Raw genomic sequence first — 19,957 nt, forward strand, 5'->3', positions numbered from 1 at the left:
TACTTGATGGTGATAACTTTTGCTTTGGAACTGAACAGAACAGAACAGCGGTGCAATACAAAGCTTTGGGACTTTGGCATCACAGTAACCAAAACCAAATAGCAGCAAGATGCAAGGCAGAAGGGAGGAGGAAGCAGGTGGGAAGGGGAACAGACTCATGACAACACCCAACAACAAAAAACCCAGACAGGATTTCAGACCACTGACAGAGGATGAACTATGGCTGGGAACACTCAGGTTTGCTTGCTTATCCATGTGCGTTTCCAATGATCAACTAAGTTTCCTTTAAAGCTGGATTCTTTAATCCCCACTAATTGTTTCAAGAAAGGGAGGAACTGTGGGGCATTACCAGAACCTCACTAAGCCCCTCAGAGACATTGTCAACGAATATTTCCTTAGAATCCATGAACCAGTGAAAAACTGAAATGAAACCAGATCATCAGATATGCCCGATTTTCAGCTGTATTTCTGTGTTCCTTTATTCTATCAAACCATTTCCAAGCAAGGCATCTGATAAGTGCAGCCATGGCTTTCAGAAACAACATTTCAAAACCCATGAAATGAAAGCCATATTCAAACTGCACAAAAATATTCACTGCAACTTTGACTGTAATCATAAAGATGCAAGATGCCAATACCAGAGAGCAGCGTGTGTACAGTGCAACGAGTGAATGCCTATTGGAAACCCAACAGCTGAAAACCAGCAGTTTGGGACACTTGCACTTGAGAAGCTTCTTAACCCTTACATCGGGAATCCTTCTTTGTATGTACTCACCCTCATATCGAGCACAGCCAACAAGCTGGGAAGCATTTGATTTGTTTCACTGCTGCTAATCAGAAATCCATGGGCAGCCATCACATTATCCAAAATAGGAAGCAGTCTGAACAGGTGTTTGGGAAAACCAAACAGACCAGCAGCCAGGGCAAGCAAAGGAACTAATAAAAGGAGATAACCATCCTGCTCCGCACCCTTCTTGCATCAAGTAACAGGAAGGTTTCTGTCTTTCCACTGACAGTGGGAGGGGAAGTCAGTAATACACTCAACTCCAAAACAAAACAAGAATTCTCCATTTTTTTCCCCTAAAAACACCCACATTGTCCTCAGGGTAACACTGTGTCGGGTTGCTTCTCTAGCTCAACACTTTGGGTTTTACATGCACAAAACCCTAATTCTACATATTTAGAAGTGAAAACTAAGTCTGCAGTGCAGTACTTCAAAAAGCACCTGAAAGTTAACAACTATTCTGCTAATTTATTACCAACAAAACCGCTGTGCTTTTTCCTCCCTAAAGACCCAAGCAGTGTCAAAGAGCACTCAGGCCCGTCTTACACCATATGGAACCCACAGAACAAGTTCCCTATCAAGAATTAATGCAAACAAAGCCTTGCTAAGCAATGAGCAGCCTGCAATGAGCACCCCACCCCCTCACAGCAGGGGATGGACAGGGGCAGCAGTGGGGGCAGGCTGCCTTCCACGGGTGGTCTCAGCACTGGGAGCACTTCCCAAAGTGCCTCCTTCCCCCACCCCATGCACATCCATAGAGTGCCATGGCTGCAAGCCAGCACTGTGGGGGCTGGCAGATGTAGGGCCACCAGTCCTGCCACTTGTTTGTAGCTGGACCTCAAAGAAGCTTTGGTCAAACTAGTAAAAAGCTGCAGCTCAGGCTGTGCTAGAGATGGGTGTGATGGCTTCCTGACCGGGGCAGCTCTCCACCAAGAGCCGGCACACAAGGACAAGATGGCACACGAGGACTTTTCTCCTCCTTATTTTTGCTGTTCCTGAAAGAAGCACAAAGTAAAGCTTGATGCAATCTCAATGGTAACTGCACAAAATCAACACATCAGCCTGAATGAGCGCCTTCCCATCCCTCAAGAGAGGCAAAGCACACTCCTGGATTCATCAGTGCTTTCGGACACAGAAGAGATTGCTATGCACCAAGTCCAGCCTTATCTCTGCAGAACACTCAATCACTGCTGCAGAAGCCACAGTGAGCAGCTGCACCGAAACAGTTTTCTAATTTGATAAAAACAAAGAGAAGAGAGATAGCAATGCAGCAGCATCTCACGCTCTGCTGGGCAGTGGATGGTCAGGAGCACCCAAAGACCACAACTACATCCCCAGACAGGGTAGAACCAGCAGGATGGGATGCGCATCCCCACCCTCAGTGCTGCTACACACCACACCAAGGAGCCCTAAAACCCTCTGTGCCTGCACCAACCCCACACGATGCTTCCAATCCCAGAGTGACCTTCTCACAAGCAGCATAGCAACACAGAAGGAACATTTGAACTTCCAGCAAACACTCCATGCAAGCAGGCTGTGCCTTTACCCAGCACTGCAGTCTGCTCCCAGCCCTGTGGTGCCTTTCACATCAAACTCAGGATGGTCGCACACCGCGTCCAATGCTTGCAATGTGTTCTGCGGCTCCGCACTCTACGCTCACCTCCATGGAAAAATGCTCTGAAGCCACAAAATGACACAAAAGAAAGCAATGCTATTGTTGATAGGTCTAAATTCACTGTACAAGAGTCTGCACCTGGGAAGTGTTTAGGGGTCCACAAATCACCAGAGGTTGAAAACTGCTGCTCTAATTCAAAGCAGACTCTCTCACAGACCTTTTCCACCCATTAAACGTGGAAATCCTGGCAATGCCTTAACCACCATAAAGGACTTAACCCCATTTTACTGGGCAAGGACTGCACTGTGCAGCACAGATGGCTCTGTGTAGACACAACAAAACATCTGCCACTTTTGCCTGGTATCAGAAGTGCCATTAACGTGATGTTTTTACAGGTTCTTGGCGGACATGCCCAGCCTTTGCCAGGAGCTTCAGTTTCTTCCTTCAGGTGCTTTTGGTCCCCGTGCTGTTCCCAATGGCTGTACACAAGAAGCTGTCAATCACAGGCAGGAAAAGCAGAATTAAGTTCTAAGCAACAACAATGCGTGTTAATCACTGCCCTTAACGCCAATTTTTGAGTTAATAATGTATTTTAACATACACGGTCTCAACAATAACTCCAAAAAATCCCACTTCTTTTCCTGAGGCTCAAGTAGCTCATAACGCACCTTCAGAGCTGACAGCTCTTGGGTGAGATACAGGTTTGTTCAGTTAACACGGGGACATTTTGAACACGAAGCCTCTCACTATGGCACTGCTCAGCTCCACTCCTGGACCAGGAAGCGCTGAGGTCTAAACAAGCTGCTCCGCTTGCAGGAGGCAACGAACAAATGGCAAAGCTCAACAGAAGCATTTTTGCCCTGGGGTCAGGAACTGCTGCAACAGTATCACACGGAGCCACTGCCACAAGTTTCAGCAAGGAGGAGGAAACTGTAACACCATCATCCTCTCAACGACACAAAACGTTACCAAAAGCCTCAGGGTCTGGGAGCTGCTCCTCCCCTTAGAAGTCACCAGCAAGCAAACACAAGTGGAAGGGAGCACAGGGACTATCAAAGCTGGTGCTGTGCTAATAGCTGCTCCCCTCCTGCAGCAGCAGGATGCACCAGGCACAGCACATCGCATAGACCAGAACCAAAATGCTCAGTGAAACCTGTGCTCCTCTGGCAACCACCCTACACTAAAGGCCTGACCAAGGGATGACTAATTATTGATGACAGCAGAAAGTGTATTAACCAGGACACTGCTTGAATGAAGTCTCACTTACCCCAGCTTGAACTTTTCATCTGAATTCAGAAAATGAAAGTGACGGGTTTTACATTTCACTCCACAAAACCACACCTTTGAGACTGTCCAAAACACAGCCCTGTTCCTGCTGTTTGCAGAGACCCGTGTGGTCCCATAAGGACTGCAAAGGCATCGATCACACACATTCCACACCGCGCTGCTTACCAAGAAAGCACCTTATTTTTGGTAACATCACGTGAACAAACAGAACTTAATCAGAAATAGTAGATTAGAACAAATACAAGCAAAACGAAAAGAGCCATTGCTGCCAAATGCTGGGATAAATGCACCCAGGAGCTCAGCCCATGGGGACACACAGCAGCCATCAGCACACCACAAACAGGGCATGCTGTGCTATCGCAGCCTGGCAGCCAAAGGCATTCAGGGACCTAAGTTGTGACAGAGCCTAAGACAGAGCCCGAACAGAAACATCCATGTTCTTCTATATACCCACCACAGTCAAATCCCTTTGCAAATAAGTTTAGCTATGCTCAAAACATGGAGGCACTTCTAAACGACAGAAGGAATCACTCCGAACACAGGGGGCCCAGCAGGATTCACAGCATGGTGAGCTCCAGTTCTGCACCTTCTAGGAAACAACATCATCCCAGCAGCACAAGTCTCAGCAGTGAGAGCTCTGTGAAAGAACAGCTACAGTAACCCACACACAGGGGGACAGACACTGTAACAGCAGCACAACACCGTGGCTACAGAATGCAACAGGACCCTTCACCATATACGTTTATATGGTGAAGAGATTTAGAGTTTAGAGAGCACTTTGTTGGCCAAACCCCCAGCAGCCTCACACCCCATGTGCATGGGCTCCTGCACATGAATGCATGGCACAAGGCTGCACCACTGTGCAACACACTCGCACGGCAATACTTCACTTTCAAGCGCTGTGTACCACGAACAAAGCAGCACCAACAAACTTCGTGGGCAGCGATTAAAAAACAACCAACTGGCAAAGCAAAATGTTATTAGGTACAACAGGTTTATAAAAAAGCAAAACTTCAACGTGGGAATTAAACCAGGAGCAAACCAGCCTCTCCAACACTGCAGCTCTGGTAGCAGGGCACAGCCCAGGGACAGCCTTGAGCCCCAGCACCCACCCGACTACAAAACAGCACCGCAGGACAACTTACAAGGCCAGGAAACGGCTGGAGGCAGGCTCGCATCTGGCTGATAACAGAAAAATGTACCAAGCGTCCATCCATTGCAGTGTAAATAGCCACGATCCAGCAGTACCAAGGAGGAGCCATCAGCTGCCCGCTGTCACCCCATTGTCACTTCGGGAGCAGGAACAATGGTCCAACAACAGTTGGTGTCATTTGTCTCAGACCCCCGGGCTTGGCTTTGAGTCTCAGCAAACTTTAACCAAGATTAAGGCGTCTGTTAAGATAACTTGAGAATATGTGCATCCCTCTTAACACCTGAATGCTACCTGGGCCGGCCGTGCCAAGCGCTATTAACAGCCCCCTGCAACACAATGCCTGCCCGCCCACCCGGTATGCGGCCCACAAAGACCATCCCTCCTGCGGGAAGCACCTTTGGCACTTGAGAAATCGACCTTTTCAGAGTTCCTAACGACCCAGTGAATCCTGAAAGCTTGCAGTGGTTACTGTTTGCATGCTGCCCTGCTGGTCAAGCTGAAGGGGATGTGAGTTTGGGAACAGTGGTTCTGACCAAGATCTGCTGCATAGCAAAGGAGGCCGTGGGTAAACGGGGTTATTGGAGCAGCCCAGCTATGACAAGCTGCCCTAAAAAAGCAGCGTGGAGCTCTCTTGGGTTTCGTTTTGCTGTTAGGTTTGTTTGGGTGGATCCAGTAAGTTGCAGCAGGCTCTAAGAGAAAGATGACTTGACTCACCCAAATCCAAAGGGGACAGGAATTAAAGGCTTGTACGAATCAAGCATCTGAGGGCAAGCCTGGTTATTCCTATAGCTAATGTGTCATGTTCAGCAATATAAAAAACATCAACTCTATCTCAGTGGTAACCTGGCACAGGCAAAAAGCTCCCACCCCACAAAGAGCTGAGCTCAAATGAATGACCTCCCTGACAACCTGCTCTTACCAGAGGGAAGATGAAGCAGTAGGATCTCAAGTTGCCAACAACAACAACAACAACAGTTTTTAACAATTCTATGAGGTTAATGGCACAGCAGGGTGTGCAGGGCAGCCTGACTCAAAGTCAGCCCTTCGTTCCATGCCCAAATAACGGGCTCCATCACAAAGCACTCTCACCATTCAGGCTGCAGCAAAGCCACCGACAGTAAAAGCAAAGCGTTGTGCAAGTACCTCTGCTTGCTTCTGTTTACAACGTGAGACCCTCCCACAACCGCATCACTGAGCACATGTCTGAGATCCTCGCTCTGCTCTACAAAGCTACACACCGACCTCAGCCTGACAGCAGCCTCTGCCTCACAGCACCGGGTCTGAGCTTTGGTCTGAGCTTTGCACAGAGCACCGCTGCTCCCTAAGGTGCACATCGTGGGGTCAGGCGCCCTGCAGTGCCCCAAAGCAGCTCCCGGAGCAGAAACACAACAGGTTCCCCAATGAATGAGGGTGAGAGCGAGTGTACCCCCACAAATACTGCAGTACAATCTGTCTGGCAGCAGCAGCAGCCACGCTGAAATGAGAAGGAGCGAAACGGTTGCAGGGTCAGTGCTGTCACATGGCGTACATCCCACACCTTGCATCAAACCAGACCTCAAACCCAATGCGGAGCAAGCTGAAATCTACAAAATGGCATTTAAAAACAAAGCACTCGAGGAAAACACTTCACATCTCTAAGAACGGCCGCATAATGGACGTGTGTGCCTATAAATAACTCCGGGAGTTCAACTGAGGAATGCTGAAAACCATCCCAAAGTTTCACTCGCATTCAAAAACGAGCTCTGGATACGTCATATGCACCCAACCGCTGTCACTACTCGGAGCTGCAGCACTTCTGCTCGTTCAGCACGTCTGGAAAGAAGCCGATGGAATGCTAACAACGTTTAGAAAGAGATTAAAGGAAGAGTAAATGAGGGGTGCCCGGGTGAGGTGGGGGGACAGCCCTGCGGGTCGGGACCTCACACCCAAACAAAGAGCTCTGACAAGCCAGGTGCTAAGAGATGAGAGAGATCCTTCTGTACCACCTGTCCGAAAATAAGCTGAGAGTGGAACGAAAAAAAAGACAAGGAAAACAAACAAACAAACATCAAACTACTTCAGCAGCTGTGACGGCAGTGACGGCCACGGGAGGAAGAAATAATAATAATAATCGAACGAGTGCGGTGAGAAACTCCGTGCGACAAAGGAGCTGCCCGCAGGGTGACAGCTGAGCCCGCACCGCGCACGTGAAGGCGGCCGGGGCCCGGCACAGCGGCTCCCAACGGCGGCAGCGCCGGTGTCAAATCTGTCCCCTCGGCAAGATGGCTGCCAGCAGCCCGCCGCGATGTCAGCTGCCAGCCGCGGCCCGGCCGGGCCCGCAAGATGGAGCCGCGCCGCTCCCCCCGCCCGGTGCCGCCGGCCCGTCCTTCCTCCCCTCCATCTCCCCGCCCCGGCGCCGCTTACGAGCTGCAGCGCGGCCGCGGCGCTGCCCGAGGGCTCCGCGTTCTCTCCGGGGCCGCCGTCCGAGCCGGGCAGCTCCGCCAACTGCAGGCGGGGCGGCTCCGGGCTGCCGGCCCCGCGGTTCTGCTCGTGCTCCTCGTCGTCGTCCTCTTCGTCGTCCTCGTCGTCCTCCTCCTCCTCCGGTGTCTCGTTGCCCTCCTCCTCCTCCTCCTCCTCTTCCTCCTCCTCCTCCTCGTCGTCCTCGTCCCCCCCGTCCCGCAGCAGCATTGGGAAGCCCAGCGCGGCGGGCTCAGGGCCGGCTCCGCCCGGCGGCTCCTGCGTTGCGGGGGCGCGGGGGGGCGGCGAGCCGGGGTCGGGCAGGGCCTCGGCGCCGTCGGCGGCTCCGCCGAGGTACTCGGCGCTGATCATGGAGGCCAGGTCCTGCAGCCGGCGCAGCGGGATGTAGCAGGAGGACGGGTCCTGCCCGTAGCCGGGCTTGGCGGCCGCCAGCTGCATGGAGGGCGGCTCGGCACCGCGGGGCTCGCCGAACGGGCCGCCCTTGTGCTCGGCGGCCGGCAGCGAGGTGCCGAACGGGACGAGGCAGCTGCGGCGGCTCACTTCGCAGGCCTGCTCCATGCCGGGCGGCGGGCATCCACCTGCGGGCGACAGCACAATGGGGTCAGCCCGGCCGGCCGCGACAAAATGGCAGCCGCGCCCCGGGGCCCAGCTCCTGCTCCGCGGCCCCGCGCGGGCGAAGAGGGAGGGAGGGCGAGAGGGAGGGACGGACGAACGGAGCAATGGAGGCGGCCGCCGCGCCGCTAGGCCCGGGCCGCGGCCCCCGTCCGCCCGGCCTCGCTCCCCCGCTCTGCTCCCCGCTCTCTCCGCCCGTTTCGCTGACCGGGCGGCTCCCTCGGGCACCGCTCACCTGCGGCCGCCGCGGCCGGCTCGGCGCCGCCTGCCCCCGCTGCGGCCCGACAAGGAGACGCTCCGACCCGGCCCGGCCAGGCCCCGCCAGCGCTCCTCCGCCGCCTCCCTCCTCCCTCCCCCGCATGCGCGCTCCCGACGCCGCCGCCATCCCGCCGGGCGCGCGCGCCCCGCGCCTGCGCGCGCGCCCCCGCGGCCGCTCTTGGGGTTCGGCTGCGGCCAATCGGCGCGCGCTCGTGCGCCCCCCCGCCTCCCCCCGTTACACACACACACACACACACACACACACACACCGCGGTGCCCCCCCCTCTGCCCCCACCCCCCGTTACCGTCACGGTACCGACCCGCTCATTGCCGCCCCCCCCGGAGCGCCCCGGCCCGGCCCCGCTCCCACCTGCGGCCCGGCCCGGCCCGACCCGCGCACATGGCGGCCCGTTGTCCCGCACCCTCAGCGGCGGCCCCGGCCCCGCGAGCCCGGCCCGAGTCGCGCCTCACCTGCGGGCCCCGCCGCCCCCAGCACCGTGCGGGGCCTACGGGCGGCTGCGGGGCCCGCGGGCGCCAACAAGATGGAGGCGTTCGGACCCCGCGGGCACCGAGCCCGGCCCGGCCCCGCGCGCTGCCCCGGCCATTGTCCGCCGCCCGCTCCGCTCCGTCCCCCCGTTCCCCGCCGCTCCCCGCACCCCGCCCGCCCGCCCGGCCTCTCCCGCGGGGAAGCGGCTGCCCGTGTCCTCGTCGGGCCCCGCCGCGCCGCGTCTCCCACCCTCCCCGCCGCCGGCCCCGGGCCGCCCCTCCCCGCACACCGGCGGCGTCCCCCGGGCGCTGGTGGCGGCGGCTCCGTCGCTCCCTCCAGCTGAGGCCGGGGGCTCCGCCACGAGCCGCGCGGGTCCGGGCGCCGCGCCACGGCACGGCACGGCACGGTACAGCTCGGTACAGCTCGGTACAGCTCGGCACGGTACAGCTCGGCACAGCTCGGCACGACGCGGGGCCGGGGGCAGCGCGGGGCCGTGGCACACACCGGGGCGGTGCTGTCCGTGCCGCCGCGGGGCTCGGCGCGGTGCGGCGCTGCTCCCCCCCCGCCGCTGCCCTTTGTTTCCCGGCCGGGCAGGGGCTGCGGAGCCGCTCGGCGCTGCGCTTCCTGCCCGGGGCCGCGGGGCTCCGCTACGGTCGGGCCGACGGTGACCGCAGGTGGGCACGGCGGGGAGGGCGGCGGGACGCGGCCCGGCCCCGCATCGGGCACCGCCCCGCGCCCCGCTGTCCGGCGGCACCGCCCTGCGGCCCGACGGGACCATCGCTGTTCACCTCGGCCTCACGTGTCAACGTGTCGACCTGCCACCGCCGTGACACGGCGCGGCGTGGGGCACCGAGCCCCATAGGAACGTGGCCCCACGGCCCCACGGCCCGGCCACTCGAGGCCCCGGGAGCTGCTTTCCCTCCTTCCTCCCGCAGCCACGTGCCCCGCACCGCGCCGTCACACTCCCCACATTAAGGCGGTGGTTTTCATTGAGTGCCCCCCGTGGGCGGGCAGGGCTCTGCACGGCTCTGTATGGCTCTGCATGGAGCTGCATGGCTCTGCAGGGCTCTGTATGGCTCTGTATGGCTGTGCAGGGCTGTGCATGGAGTTGCATGGCTCTGTATGGCTGTGCAGGGCTCTGCATGGCTCTGTACGGCTCTACATGGCTCTGCATGGCTCTGCATGGCTCTGCATGGCTCTGCATGGCTCTGCATGGCTCTGCATGGCTGTGCAGGGCTGTGCATGGAGCTACATGGCGGCACGGAGCAGCGCTGCGCCTCGCGGCCATCGCAGGGTTGTGCAGTGCCGGGCTGGGCCCCCGCCTTGTCCCCCCTCGTTGTGCCCGTGGAGGCGGGGTGCTGCGGGCAGGGCCTGGTGCCGGTGCTGGGAGCCCCGTCCCGCTGCTCCACACGGCGCTATTCCCCATCCGACCCCCGGTTGTGGGGCTGACACGGTCCCTGCACACGCTCTTCCGGCCGCCACGCTCCCGCTCTGCAGCGCAGCACGGAGCCATGGCCGCCTTTGTGTGCGCACCGAGGGCTCTTTGCTCAGCCCTGCCCCGCTGCCCGGTGTGTCCGCTCTCCTTCCTGGCGGCCCTCGGGCTCTATCGCACACACAGCGCTATGGGGAGGGCTGGGGGCCGGGGGGAGCGCGGCCCCGGAGCGGAGCACAGCACAAAGGGTTCTGGGAACGTGGGGTTGGCGAGCGCGGGCGAAAGGGTTAAAGCTGGCGGGCAGGGGGAGGGCGGCTGGGGCCTGGAGGAAGGAAGCAGAGGAGGAGAGGAGCGCGGAGCATCCTGCCCGCAGGGCCCCAGGCGGCCTCTTCCCCGGGGAGCGCGGCTCGCCCGGCCCTGGGCCGTGGGGACGGGCTCTGCCTTGTGCCGGTGGCACCGCGCCCACGGCCACGCACCGCAGGCGGGCGGTGCTGCGCCATCCGCTGCCGAGTCCCGTGGGGTCCCCTGTCTGTGCACAGTGACCCTCTGCCGTACCCACAGCCCCGCAACGTCGGTCCCAGGACACGCGGGGACACGGGGAGGTGGGAGCCGGGCCCACGGAGCCGGGCGCTGGGCGGCAGCACGGCGTGCAGGGACGGGACCGATGCACAGAGCGGCGCTGAGCGGCGCGGGATGCGGCACAGGGCGGAGAAACCGGCTCCGCGCCCCGCTCCCTGCTCCCTGCCCGCCGTGCTGGCAGCCCCGTCCGCAGGGACGGCGATGGCCGCGCTGCCCCACGCCGCCTTCGTTCCGTTTATCGCCGCAGATCTGTCCCGGGAGCCGGGGAGCAGCGGGGCATCGCCCGACCGTTCCGCCGCCGCTCTGCACGGAGCTGCCGCCGCCGGCCGGGAGATGGGGCTCGCGGCCCGCCCTGCCCGCACGGCCCCGCAGCGCTGCGGCCCGGGGCTGCCGGCGGGGTGCGGGGGTGCGCCGTGCGGGGGGAGCGTGATTCTGTGCAGGGGGGGCTGTGTGCGGTACTGCGGGCGTGTGTCCACGGGAGGCTGCGAGCGTGGGGCTTTGTGCACGGCCAAGCAGGGCGGCCGTGGGGGTTTGGTTGCAGGCGGATGGCCGGGAATGCAGATGTCTCGCTTTCCTCTGCCTTGCGCCCGGGAAGCAGCGTGGGATGCGATCACGCGTGAGACTTCCCGGTGCCCTTTCCCCGCCCTCCCTTCATTGCCTGGGGCCGCCGGTATCCACGTTGGGGGGGAGGGAGGGCGAGGACGGGAGCCCGGCGCCTCGCAGCCCCCAGCCGCACCCAGCAACCACCCGGCCCCGGGGCAGAGGTGTTCTGCATCCCACCAAAGCCAGATGCTGCCGGGAGATAAGATCCCAGCGCCTTTGTTTCGGGGAGAAAAGCCCAAAGCACCCTCCCTCCCGACAACTGAGGGTCGTTAAGCGAAGGCGTCACCGGCGATGGGCTGGCATCAGGAAGCGGCTCGGTGCCCCCGGCACTCAGCATCGCCCCCGGGACTCAGGGCTCCCCGTGGGCAGCGGAGCGGCGGTGAAGCAGATCCCACGTCCCGCGTGAATCAGACCCGGCCCCGCAGCGCGGCACCTCCCGGGGCTCGGTGCCAGGGCCCGGAGCTGGGGGAGGGCGTGTGGGAACGGTGCCTCAGGAAACCAGCGGGATTTACTGGGCTACACGCTAAATCCCCCTCACAAAAGGGGCCTGTTCGTGGGGACAGGATGCCGGTGGCTCAGCCACACTTGTTTGGCCAGCAGAGCCTGGCGGATTAAGGACAATTGGTTCAGCCCTGACAGAAAACACCAGGAATGTTCAACAATAAAATCATCCTCCAGTTGGTGTGAGGCTGCAGGCTCCGGCAGCCACCCCTGCCCCACGTCCCATAGAGCCGTCCAGCCTGGTGCTCCCCAGCCCCAGGATGGAGGGGATGCACGGATGTGCAGGGCAGCAGCAGCCCCCAAGCAGTGGATGGGGCACAGTGCAGGGCATTGCTGGGATCCCAGAAGCAGTGGTGAGTTGTAAGGATGATCCTCCCCAGCCTGTGAGCACACAGAGAGGAGGACACGGCACAGCCCCATCCCCAGGCACAGCCCAGGAATGGCTCTCCTCTCTCAGGGGGCCAGGACTGTACAGCCCCCCTCTGCCTGGGCAGTTTGCCCTCCGGCATGTGAATGCCCCATTCAGGGCTGTGCTAAATGCATTGGTTCTGGCACATTAGTGGACAGCTGGGATCCTTCCTCGGGGCAGGGAGGCTGTAGGGCCAGGGCAGGTTTCACACCTGCTGGTGGTCTGGGGGCCCCGGGGGGGAGATATGCCCAGGGGAGAGGGAGCAGGGCCCCATGGCCAGGAACTGGGAGAGGGGACGCAGGGCTGGGCTCCCCCTGAAGTGGGGAGGGGGCCCTCGGACAGCCCTGAAAACACACACAATGCCAGCACAGCACAGCACAAGTGCACGGATGAGACTAAGGGGCCTTGTTCCACCTGAGCCCCAGCACATCGCTCCCCAGAGCTGCACCCCTTTGTGCTGGGGGCTGCTCCCCTCCGCTGGAGCTGCCCCCACAGCTGGGAGCTGGAGAAGGAAACAAGATCCTGGGGCTAACGGCCCGGCAAAGCCCAGCCCTCACTGGAGCAGAGGAGACGGGGTGAAACCCTAGATCCAGGCAAACAGCTGCAGCCCCTGCCTGCCCACGATCCCTGCAGAGCTGAGCTGGGTGGAGCAGGGCAAGGCGGGCACCAGGAGCAGGGCCTGCAGCTCCCAAATCCTGCTCCCAGGGGCTCCGGGGTTAGGAGAAGGCAGCGCAGAACCCATAACTCACTTTTATCGGGTGTCCTGGGGAAGGCCGAGGTGGGGAGGGGGGGACCCCACTGTGCGGGGCCCAGGGCTCTTTCCCAGCCTGGGAGCCAGCAGCAGTTGGTGGATCAGTTTCAGGGTGATGGTGGTAGCGGAGTTCACGGTGGCTTAGCACAACAGCAGCTAATGGGGAACAGATGCAACAGGACTTTGTGCTGGAGTGGGGCTGGAGGCACAGGACCCCACTTCCTGCACCTGCGGCATTGCCCCCCCTCCAGCAGCGCCTGCCTTTCTCCCTCACCCCTGGGAGCAGCCCAGAAACTGCACCAAGATCTATTAAAAAAAAAAAAAATAATAATTTATCAGCTCGATATTTCATGTACATAAATATTCATCTCTATGGCTATGTACAGAGGCAGGCAGCGGGGCTCCCCCCCAGGAGCCACTTCCATTGAAGCACTGGACAACAGCTGACTCTCCAGGTAATGCCAGGGGCCCCAGGGTGATGCCCACCCCTGTGAGGCAGGGGATGATGCTGCCAGGTCCCAACCCAGGCTGCAGGCTCCAAGCAGAACTGTTGAGGAGCCCAGTCCCCAACAAGTAAAGACCCTTACGCCCAGAGAAGTGGGGGATCAGCCCTGTGAGGATATCTGCTGGCATCGCCCGGCCCTGCTGCCCCTAAGTCCTGCCGCTGGGGCAGGTGAAGAGGCAGGGAGCGAGCGGCATCGGGTCATGGGTGAAGACAGAGTCATCGGAGGAGCAGGTGCTGGTGGTGTCCTCACAGGAAGGCGAGTACTGCTCGAAGGGCATGGAGAGGTCCAGGTACTGCAGAGGACACAGCGCTGTCACTGCCTGCCCTGTGCCCCTGCAGGGGCCATCCCCTCCTCCGCTCACCTCCTCCGAGATGGCCGCCAGGATCTTGTCCAGCCCCTCCACCAGCTGCTTGAAGGTGGGCCGCTGCGAGGGGACCGCGTGCCAGCACTCCCGCATCATCATGTACCTGGGGGTGAGGGCAGGTTATGGGGGTGCCGCTGCCCACCCTCACCCACCCCCTGGAGCTGGTACTCACAGCTCATGGGTGCAGTTGGATGGGCAGTCCATGCGGTGCCCCTCCTTCAGCAGCTTGAAGAGCTCCTCCACGGGGATGCCAGGGTACGGGGAGCCACCCAGAGTGAAGATCTCCCACATCAGGATCCCAAAGGACCACCTGCGATTGTACATGGCACTGAACTGTGTGACTATCCCAGGCAGGGGGCTGTTCCCCCCACCCTGCCGTACCCTGCCATATGAGAGCTCTGGCCAGCACCAGAGCAGAGCTTCACCCCATGGAGCATCCCTACCCTATAGCTGAGGACCCTACAGTGCTACCTCACCCCAAAAACATGGGAGCCCTTGGCCCCCAGCACTCACACATCACTCTGGTGGGTGTAGACGCGGTCGAACAAGGCCTCAGGTGCCATCCACTTGACGGGCAAGCGGCCCTACAGGAACAAACTTCAGCTCAGCCAGGCTTATGGATTTCCATCCCACACCCTGCCCTGCACCTGGCCTCACACTCACATTGCTGGTTTTCTTGTAGTAATCAATGTCGTGGACATCTCTGGCCAAGCCAAAATCAGCAATTTTCATCACATTTTCTGCTGTGACCAGGACGTTGCGCGCAGCCAGGTCACGGTGGATGCACTGCCAGGGGGAACACATCACCTCTGGTGTGAGATGGCAGCTCCCACCCTCGGCCCCCCAGCACCACAACCCCCAGGAGATGCCCAGGCCTCGTGCCCTGCACTGTGGCACTCAGATTGCCGTCCCTACCCGCCTGGACTCCAGGTACTCCATGCCGCGGGCCACCTGGTAGACGCAGGACACCAGGTCCTTGAAGCAGAGCTGCTCCTCGTGCAGCTCCGTGATGTCAAAGGTGTAGTCGGGTGTGGGGGGCCGCCGTGCCCGCAGGTACTCACGCAGGTTGCCCTTGGCAGCAAACTCCACTATCACATAGAGGGGCCCTAGGGAAGACACACAGCACTCAGCCCTGCCCCATCCACCCCAGCACCCCCCTGCCCCTGAGCCCCTCACCGTCCTGCGTGCACACTCCTAGCAAATTGATGATGTTCTTGTGCTTGTCCATCAGCTTCATCATCTCCATCTCGGAGATGAGGTCAGCCAGGTCTTTGTCAGTGGCGTTGTCTGTTGACAGAGGGCCGTGTCACTGATGCTGGGGTGGCACCAATGCAGCAGCCATGCCCAGGACGCCACAGCACGACTGATACCTTTGAGCATTTTGACAGCCACGGTGACAGCTCGGTCCGGCCACTGCCTGTCGATGCCGTACGCCTCCGCCCGCACCACCTGCCCAAAGCAGCCCTCGCCCAGGGGCTTCCCCAGCACCAACCTGCCAGGGGAGGCAGAGCTGTGAGCACACAGTGGGGCTGACCCTGCTCCAAGCCCATGGGGCACAGTGCCCCGGCACTGCCAGCCCTCTCCAGCTCCTTACTTTTCTCGAGGGAATTCCCACTTGGAATCCAGGGGCAGGTCCATCTCCACGACGCCCGCCAGCATGGGGGCACAGCTGGAGGAGAGGCGGGTGACACGCATCAGCGACGTGCTGGACTTCCCTGATGAGCTGGAGTCCAGGGAGAACTGCGGGGACAGCACAGCAGCCCTCAGACACCTGGGAGTCACACTGAGACCTGGTGCTGCTGAGAGCAATGGGGTGAGGGCAGCCCCAAGGACAAGCAACAGGGACAGGTGGCAGCAGCAGGGCCAGTTGTCACCAAGGTGCCCCCAGCTCAGCCCTCACCTGTCGGATGAGTGGGAATTTGGAGAGCTTGTGCACTGCCATGGGCTCCAGGGGCTGCTTGCTCGACTGTGTCTGCATGCGGCACAGCACCACGATGATGAGGGCCATGGCCACAGCCAGCGAGCCCGACGTGTAGATGATGATGTCGGTGTACTTGGCCTCGGAGGTCTCAGCTTCATGCACCAGCTCTTCTTCTAGAAGGAGAGCACACGTCAGTCCACACCACGGTCCCCATGCTGCTTTCAGCCCTAACCCCAGCTCTAACCTCAGCCCTACCTGGGAGCACAGTGAGCCACGCTGACTGGTAGGAGAGGCCGATGGAGTTCCCTGCCAGGCAGGTGTACTCGCCTGCGTCCTCCATGGTGACATTGCGCAGGTACAGCACCTCCACCTCGGAGCTGTTGATATCTGCGGTCTGTGGGCAGAACGAGGGACCGTGAGCATCCCTGTGTGGGGACAAGCTCCATGTGACCCTGCCACCCCCCAGCTGCTACCTTGAGCACTTGCACGTAGGGCACCCCGTCAGGGCCATAGCTGCTGCCGTTCACCTCAATGTGCTTCAGCCACTGGATATGGGGCTGGGCATCGCTGTACACCTTGCAGAAGAACTCCACGTCGCTGCCCACCAGGGCAGTGGTGTTGGCAGGCAGCCCCGCCTGCAGGATGGGCCGGTGCGGGGACCTCTCTGCACACAGGGCATAGGGGCAAAGTCACACACAGTACCCAGGGGGGTCCCAGCCCTACCTCCCTCAGGTGCTGGGACACGAGGGCTGCTCAAGCAGAGCAGATGAGGATGGGCTCCTCTGCCTTCATCCCCTGCAGCCCATCCCCTCTCGCCAGCACAGTGGCAGCAGGGACCCCCCTGGCACCACCTGCGGACCCTCACCCAGCACATCCAGCAGGTAGCTGTAGCGGATGCTGCCGAACCTGTTCTCCACCAGACAGGTGTAGTTGCCACGGTCCGAGGGCACCACGCTCTCCATCACCAGGCTCCAGTGCTGGTGCCGGAGCTGCGACGGGGAGCAACAGGTTCAGGGGGCTGCAGCTGAGCCAGACACCAGGAGGAGAGGATGACATGGGGGGGGGCCCTTACCCGTATGCCCCCGATGCGGTGCTCCCCCCGGAACTCACGTCCATTCTTGAACCAGCGGATGCTGGGGCTGGGGCTGCCCGAGGCCGGGCAGCGGAACTTGACGGTGTTCCCCGCAGGGACAGCATACAGCTTCTTGTCCATGCGGTGAGGGTGAGTCCAGTACGGTGCTGGGGAGAGACGGGGGGCATCGTGGGATGTGGCTTATGGCCTCGGGTGGGGGCTGCCCCCAGTCGCTCCCCCCATGACAGCACTCACCTCTGTGCACATAGACCGGCTCCTCGCTGCGGTCTCCGTGGGGACCATCCCCATCACTGTCTTCATCGTCATCACCCGATGCCAGCGAGTCTGCAAAGGAAAGCGGGTCACGAGGGGTGCCCCTGTCTTCAGGATGGGGTAAATCAGGCTGTGCTCCCCTCAGTGCTGCTCCGGGCCCTCACCCACTACAGAGATGGTGAAGTTGTGCAGGACTTCCCCGGTGCCCCGCGCCCGACACACACACAGCCCCGAGTCCTCGTAGGCGACCTCAGAGATCTGCACTGTGCCCGGCTGGAGGCGGACGCGGGGCCCCGGGAGCAGCGGCCGCGACTCCTTGTACCAGACCACAGTGGCACCGCTGCGGTTAGCGTTGCAGTGCAGCTTCAGAGCATTGCCCGGCTCCAACAGGAGCTGCTGCTCCTCCGACTCCAGCAGCGGGCTCTCAATCAGCTCTGCAGCCCGGGAGAGACGCGCTGAGCGCCGCGCACAGCGCCCCGGACAGCAGGAACCCACCGCGCTTCTCGGCGTGCACAGCGCACACACACACACACACACACACACACACACACACACACACACACGTCCTGGCCAGAGACGCGTGTACAAGGGCTGGACTCTGCCCCCGGGCGCTGGGACAAGGCTTCCCCCGCGACCGCCTGGCACTGCCGCGTTCCCGGCCAAGGCCACCCACGCCACGGTCCTTCCAGAGGGGTCTGCGCCCATTCTGCCGTACTGGGACGGGAAGGAACCGGGAGCGATCAGCGTCAAAGTTCCACCACCACCTCCGGCTCCCCGCGGACCCGGCCCACGCTGGTAAAGCGGCTCCAAAGCAAATATTCAGCTCTGTACTAAACTCAAGAGCCGCTCGGAGCAAAACCACCGCTGGGACAAACCAAAGCAGCGACGGTTCGGCCGCTCCGGGACCCGCAGCCCCCGCCCTGTCCGCGTGTTCCACGCGCCGCCGCCGCGCCCCGAGCCCCGCAGCTGTCAGCACCGCGTGCGCCCCACCGCACCGCACCGGCACCGCCCGCAGCACCCAGCCCAGCCCGCAGCCGGGCTGCCGATGCTCGAAAGCACGAGAAGCGGGGCCGGGAAAAACCAGCACCGGAGCCGCCTTCACCCCCCCAGCCGTCCCGTCCGTACCTGGCTCCATCTCCCCGCGGTGCGAAGCGGCCGGGCCGACCGCCAGCAGCAGCCCCGCCAGGACGAGCCAGAGCGGCAGCATCTTCCGGGCCTCCCGTGGGAAGCGGCACCGCGGCCAGGAGCTGCGGCGCCCCGCGACCGTCGGGCAGCGCCGGCTGCGCGGAGCCCCGACGGCGCGGCTGCTCCGGCTGCTCCGGCCCCGCACCGGCCTCGTCGGGGAGGGCCCGGGCAAAGTCCTGCGGGGCCGGGCGGGCTCCGCTCAGCGCCGCGGCCCCATGGCGGCCCCGACTCTCGCCCCGCCGCGCTGTGCCGAGGGCGCGGGCACTTTGTAGGGCGGCGCTCGGGTTACGCGGCGCCGCGGGCGGCCTCGCCGGGGGCGGCCCCGGCCCCGCCCGCTGCCCGGGACCACGTCACGCGCACGAGGCGCGTTCACGTCACTCGCGTAACGTCACGGCGTGCGGGGCCCCCGCGATCCCCCGCCCCCGGGTCCCGGCCGTTTCTCGGCGCCGCCCACCGCCCGCAGCCCGCAGCCCCCGCGGCGCGTTGCTGGGCGCCGTTCCCGTGGCTGGGCGCTCGGGCTAATTGCCGCCGCTGCAATTAGCGCGGCGTTATCGCTGCCGGGGCCATCAAGTGGCCGTGACCCCCATTAGGAGTCCATAAGGCTGCGTCGTAAAACACCGCGGGGCTGCGAGGCGGGGCCGGCCCGGCCCTAATCCGTGCCATAAACACCTCTCCGCGGAGAGACCCCCGACACCGGGAGCGGTCCCGGCCGCGTCCCGTTTTCCCGGTCCGTGCGGGAACGAAGCCGGGAGCCGAGCCCCGGAGCTCCCCGCGGAGCCGCTTTGAGACGGTGCCGCGATGTTGCGCCGTCCGGGGGCTGCCGCTGTCCCCCCCCGTTGCTCGGGGCCGTGACTCCGGGTTGCAGCAGCGCCGCGTGCTGTGCTCGGCCGCTCCCTCCTGGGGTCCCGCTCCCTTCCCGGAGCCCCCACGGCCGCAGCCCCCGGCAGCTGTTCCGCACGGCACATTCCTGCCGGCGCGTGAAGCGGACGAGAACATCAATTTCACGGAGCAGCAGCCGCCTCCACAGGGCTTTGAAAAGTGCCGGAAGTGCAGAAAAGCGCTTTGGCTCCATCTGAACCAAACAGAACCAAAAGAGGGGCACGGAGATGCCCAGCAAAGCAGAGGCAGCGGTCAGGCCTTGGGTGGTGGGAGCGGCAGATCCACAGCTGTGTGGGGAGGGATGCACAAAGCCCTGCAAGGGTGCTGGGAGCCTGGGATGGGCACCGAGACCCCTCCGTATCCCTGCCTGGTTCCTGCAGTGGGGATGGAGCCAGGTGGGCACATGGGAGCAGGGCAATGGGAGCCGTGCCGGCAGCTTGTCCTGTGCCAGGATGGGGCAGTGGGGGCTGCAGGGAGCTGCTCCCCTCCCATCAATGGGGCCAGGGGGATTGGGCTGCCTCGCTTGATTTATGGCAGCAACTGAAGGCAAACAAAAAGCCCTTCAAGGCAGCACAGCCCTCTGCCTGCTGCCCGGCTCTGGCAGCGCCGCCATCGCACCGCCACGCCAGCAGCTCAACAAGGGGGGATTGTGCCAGCGCCGGATCCCTGTGCCACGGCACAGCCCTGCCCTGACACCTTGCTTTGCCACGGCACCGTGAGGGACACACGTCCCCATGGCCACTGAGCTGCCCAGAGAGAGGGTGCTCAGAAGTGAGCATGGGGTGGATGGGGCAGCAGGAGTTGCTCTACCCTGTGCCCAAGGATCCCC

At 61.8% G+C, this 19,957-nt stretch overlaps 2 protein-coding genes across 6 annotated transcripts in view; both read right to left on the minus strand.

The window, feature by feature from the left end:
• Positions 1-8,253, minus strand: part of NSD1 (nuclear receptor binding SET domain protein 1) — a 53,677-nt gene extending 45,424 nt beyond the window's left edge. Inside the window, exons 1-2 of one of the 2 annotated variants that reach the window (XM_015876032.2) lie at positions 8,144-8,253; positions 7,243-7,874 (exon numbers count right to left, since the gene is read on the minus strand). In XM_015876032.2, coding sequence (XP_015731518.1) covers positions 7,243-7,854 — 612 coding nt within the window. In that variant the 5' untranslated portion in view covers positions 7,855-7,874; positions 8,144-8,253. The remainder of the gene's footprint in view (positions 1-7,242; positions 7,875-8,143) is intronic. The other variant, XM_015876030.2, reaches the window with a different exon arrangement.
• Positions 8,254-13,235: 4,982 nt separating this feature from the next.
• Positions 13,236-18,343, minus strand: FGFR4 (fibroblast growth factor receptor 4). Of its 4 annotated transcripts, XM_015876405.2 has the most exons (17): positions 18,190-18,343; positions 17,229-17,498; positions 17,047-17,136; positions 16,792-16,958; positions 16,585-16,708; positions 16,193-16,383; positions 15,975-16,113; positions 15,699-15,892; positions 15,393-15,538; positions 15,169-15,290; positions 14,975-15,085; positions 14,714-14,904; positions 14,462-14,584; positions 14,312-14,382; positions 13,971-14,108; positions 13,796-13,901; positions 13,236-13,726 (listed from the first exon to the last, which is right to left on the minus strand). In XM_015876405.2, exons 1-17 carry the CDS (start codon positions 18,269-18,271, stop codon positions 13,580-13,582), a joined length of 2,412 nt encoding a protein of 803 aa, XP_015731891.1. In that variant the 5' UTR covers positions 18,272-18,343; the 3' UTR covers positions 13,236-13,579. The 4 variants fall into 4 exon arrangements, with proteins under 4 accessions (XP_015731891.1, XP_015731890.1, XP_015731889.1 ...); XM_015876404.2 differs by lacking the exon at positions 17,229-17,498 and having other exon boundaries at positions 18,190-18,339; XM_015876403.1 differs by lacking the exon at positions 18,190-18,343 and having other exon boundaries at positions 15,699-15,889; positions 17,229-17,784.
• Positions 18,344-19,957: the final 1,614 nt, after the last annotated feature.

This window comes from Coturnix japonica, chromosome 13, assembly GCF_001577835.2.
Source record: "Coturnix japonica isolate 7356 chromosome 13, Coturnix japonica 2.1, whole genome shotgun sequence".
Taxonomy (NCBI): Eukaryota; Metazoa; Chordata; class Aves; order Galliformes; family Phasianidae; genus Coturnix; species Coturnix japonica.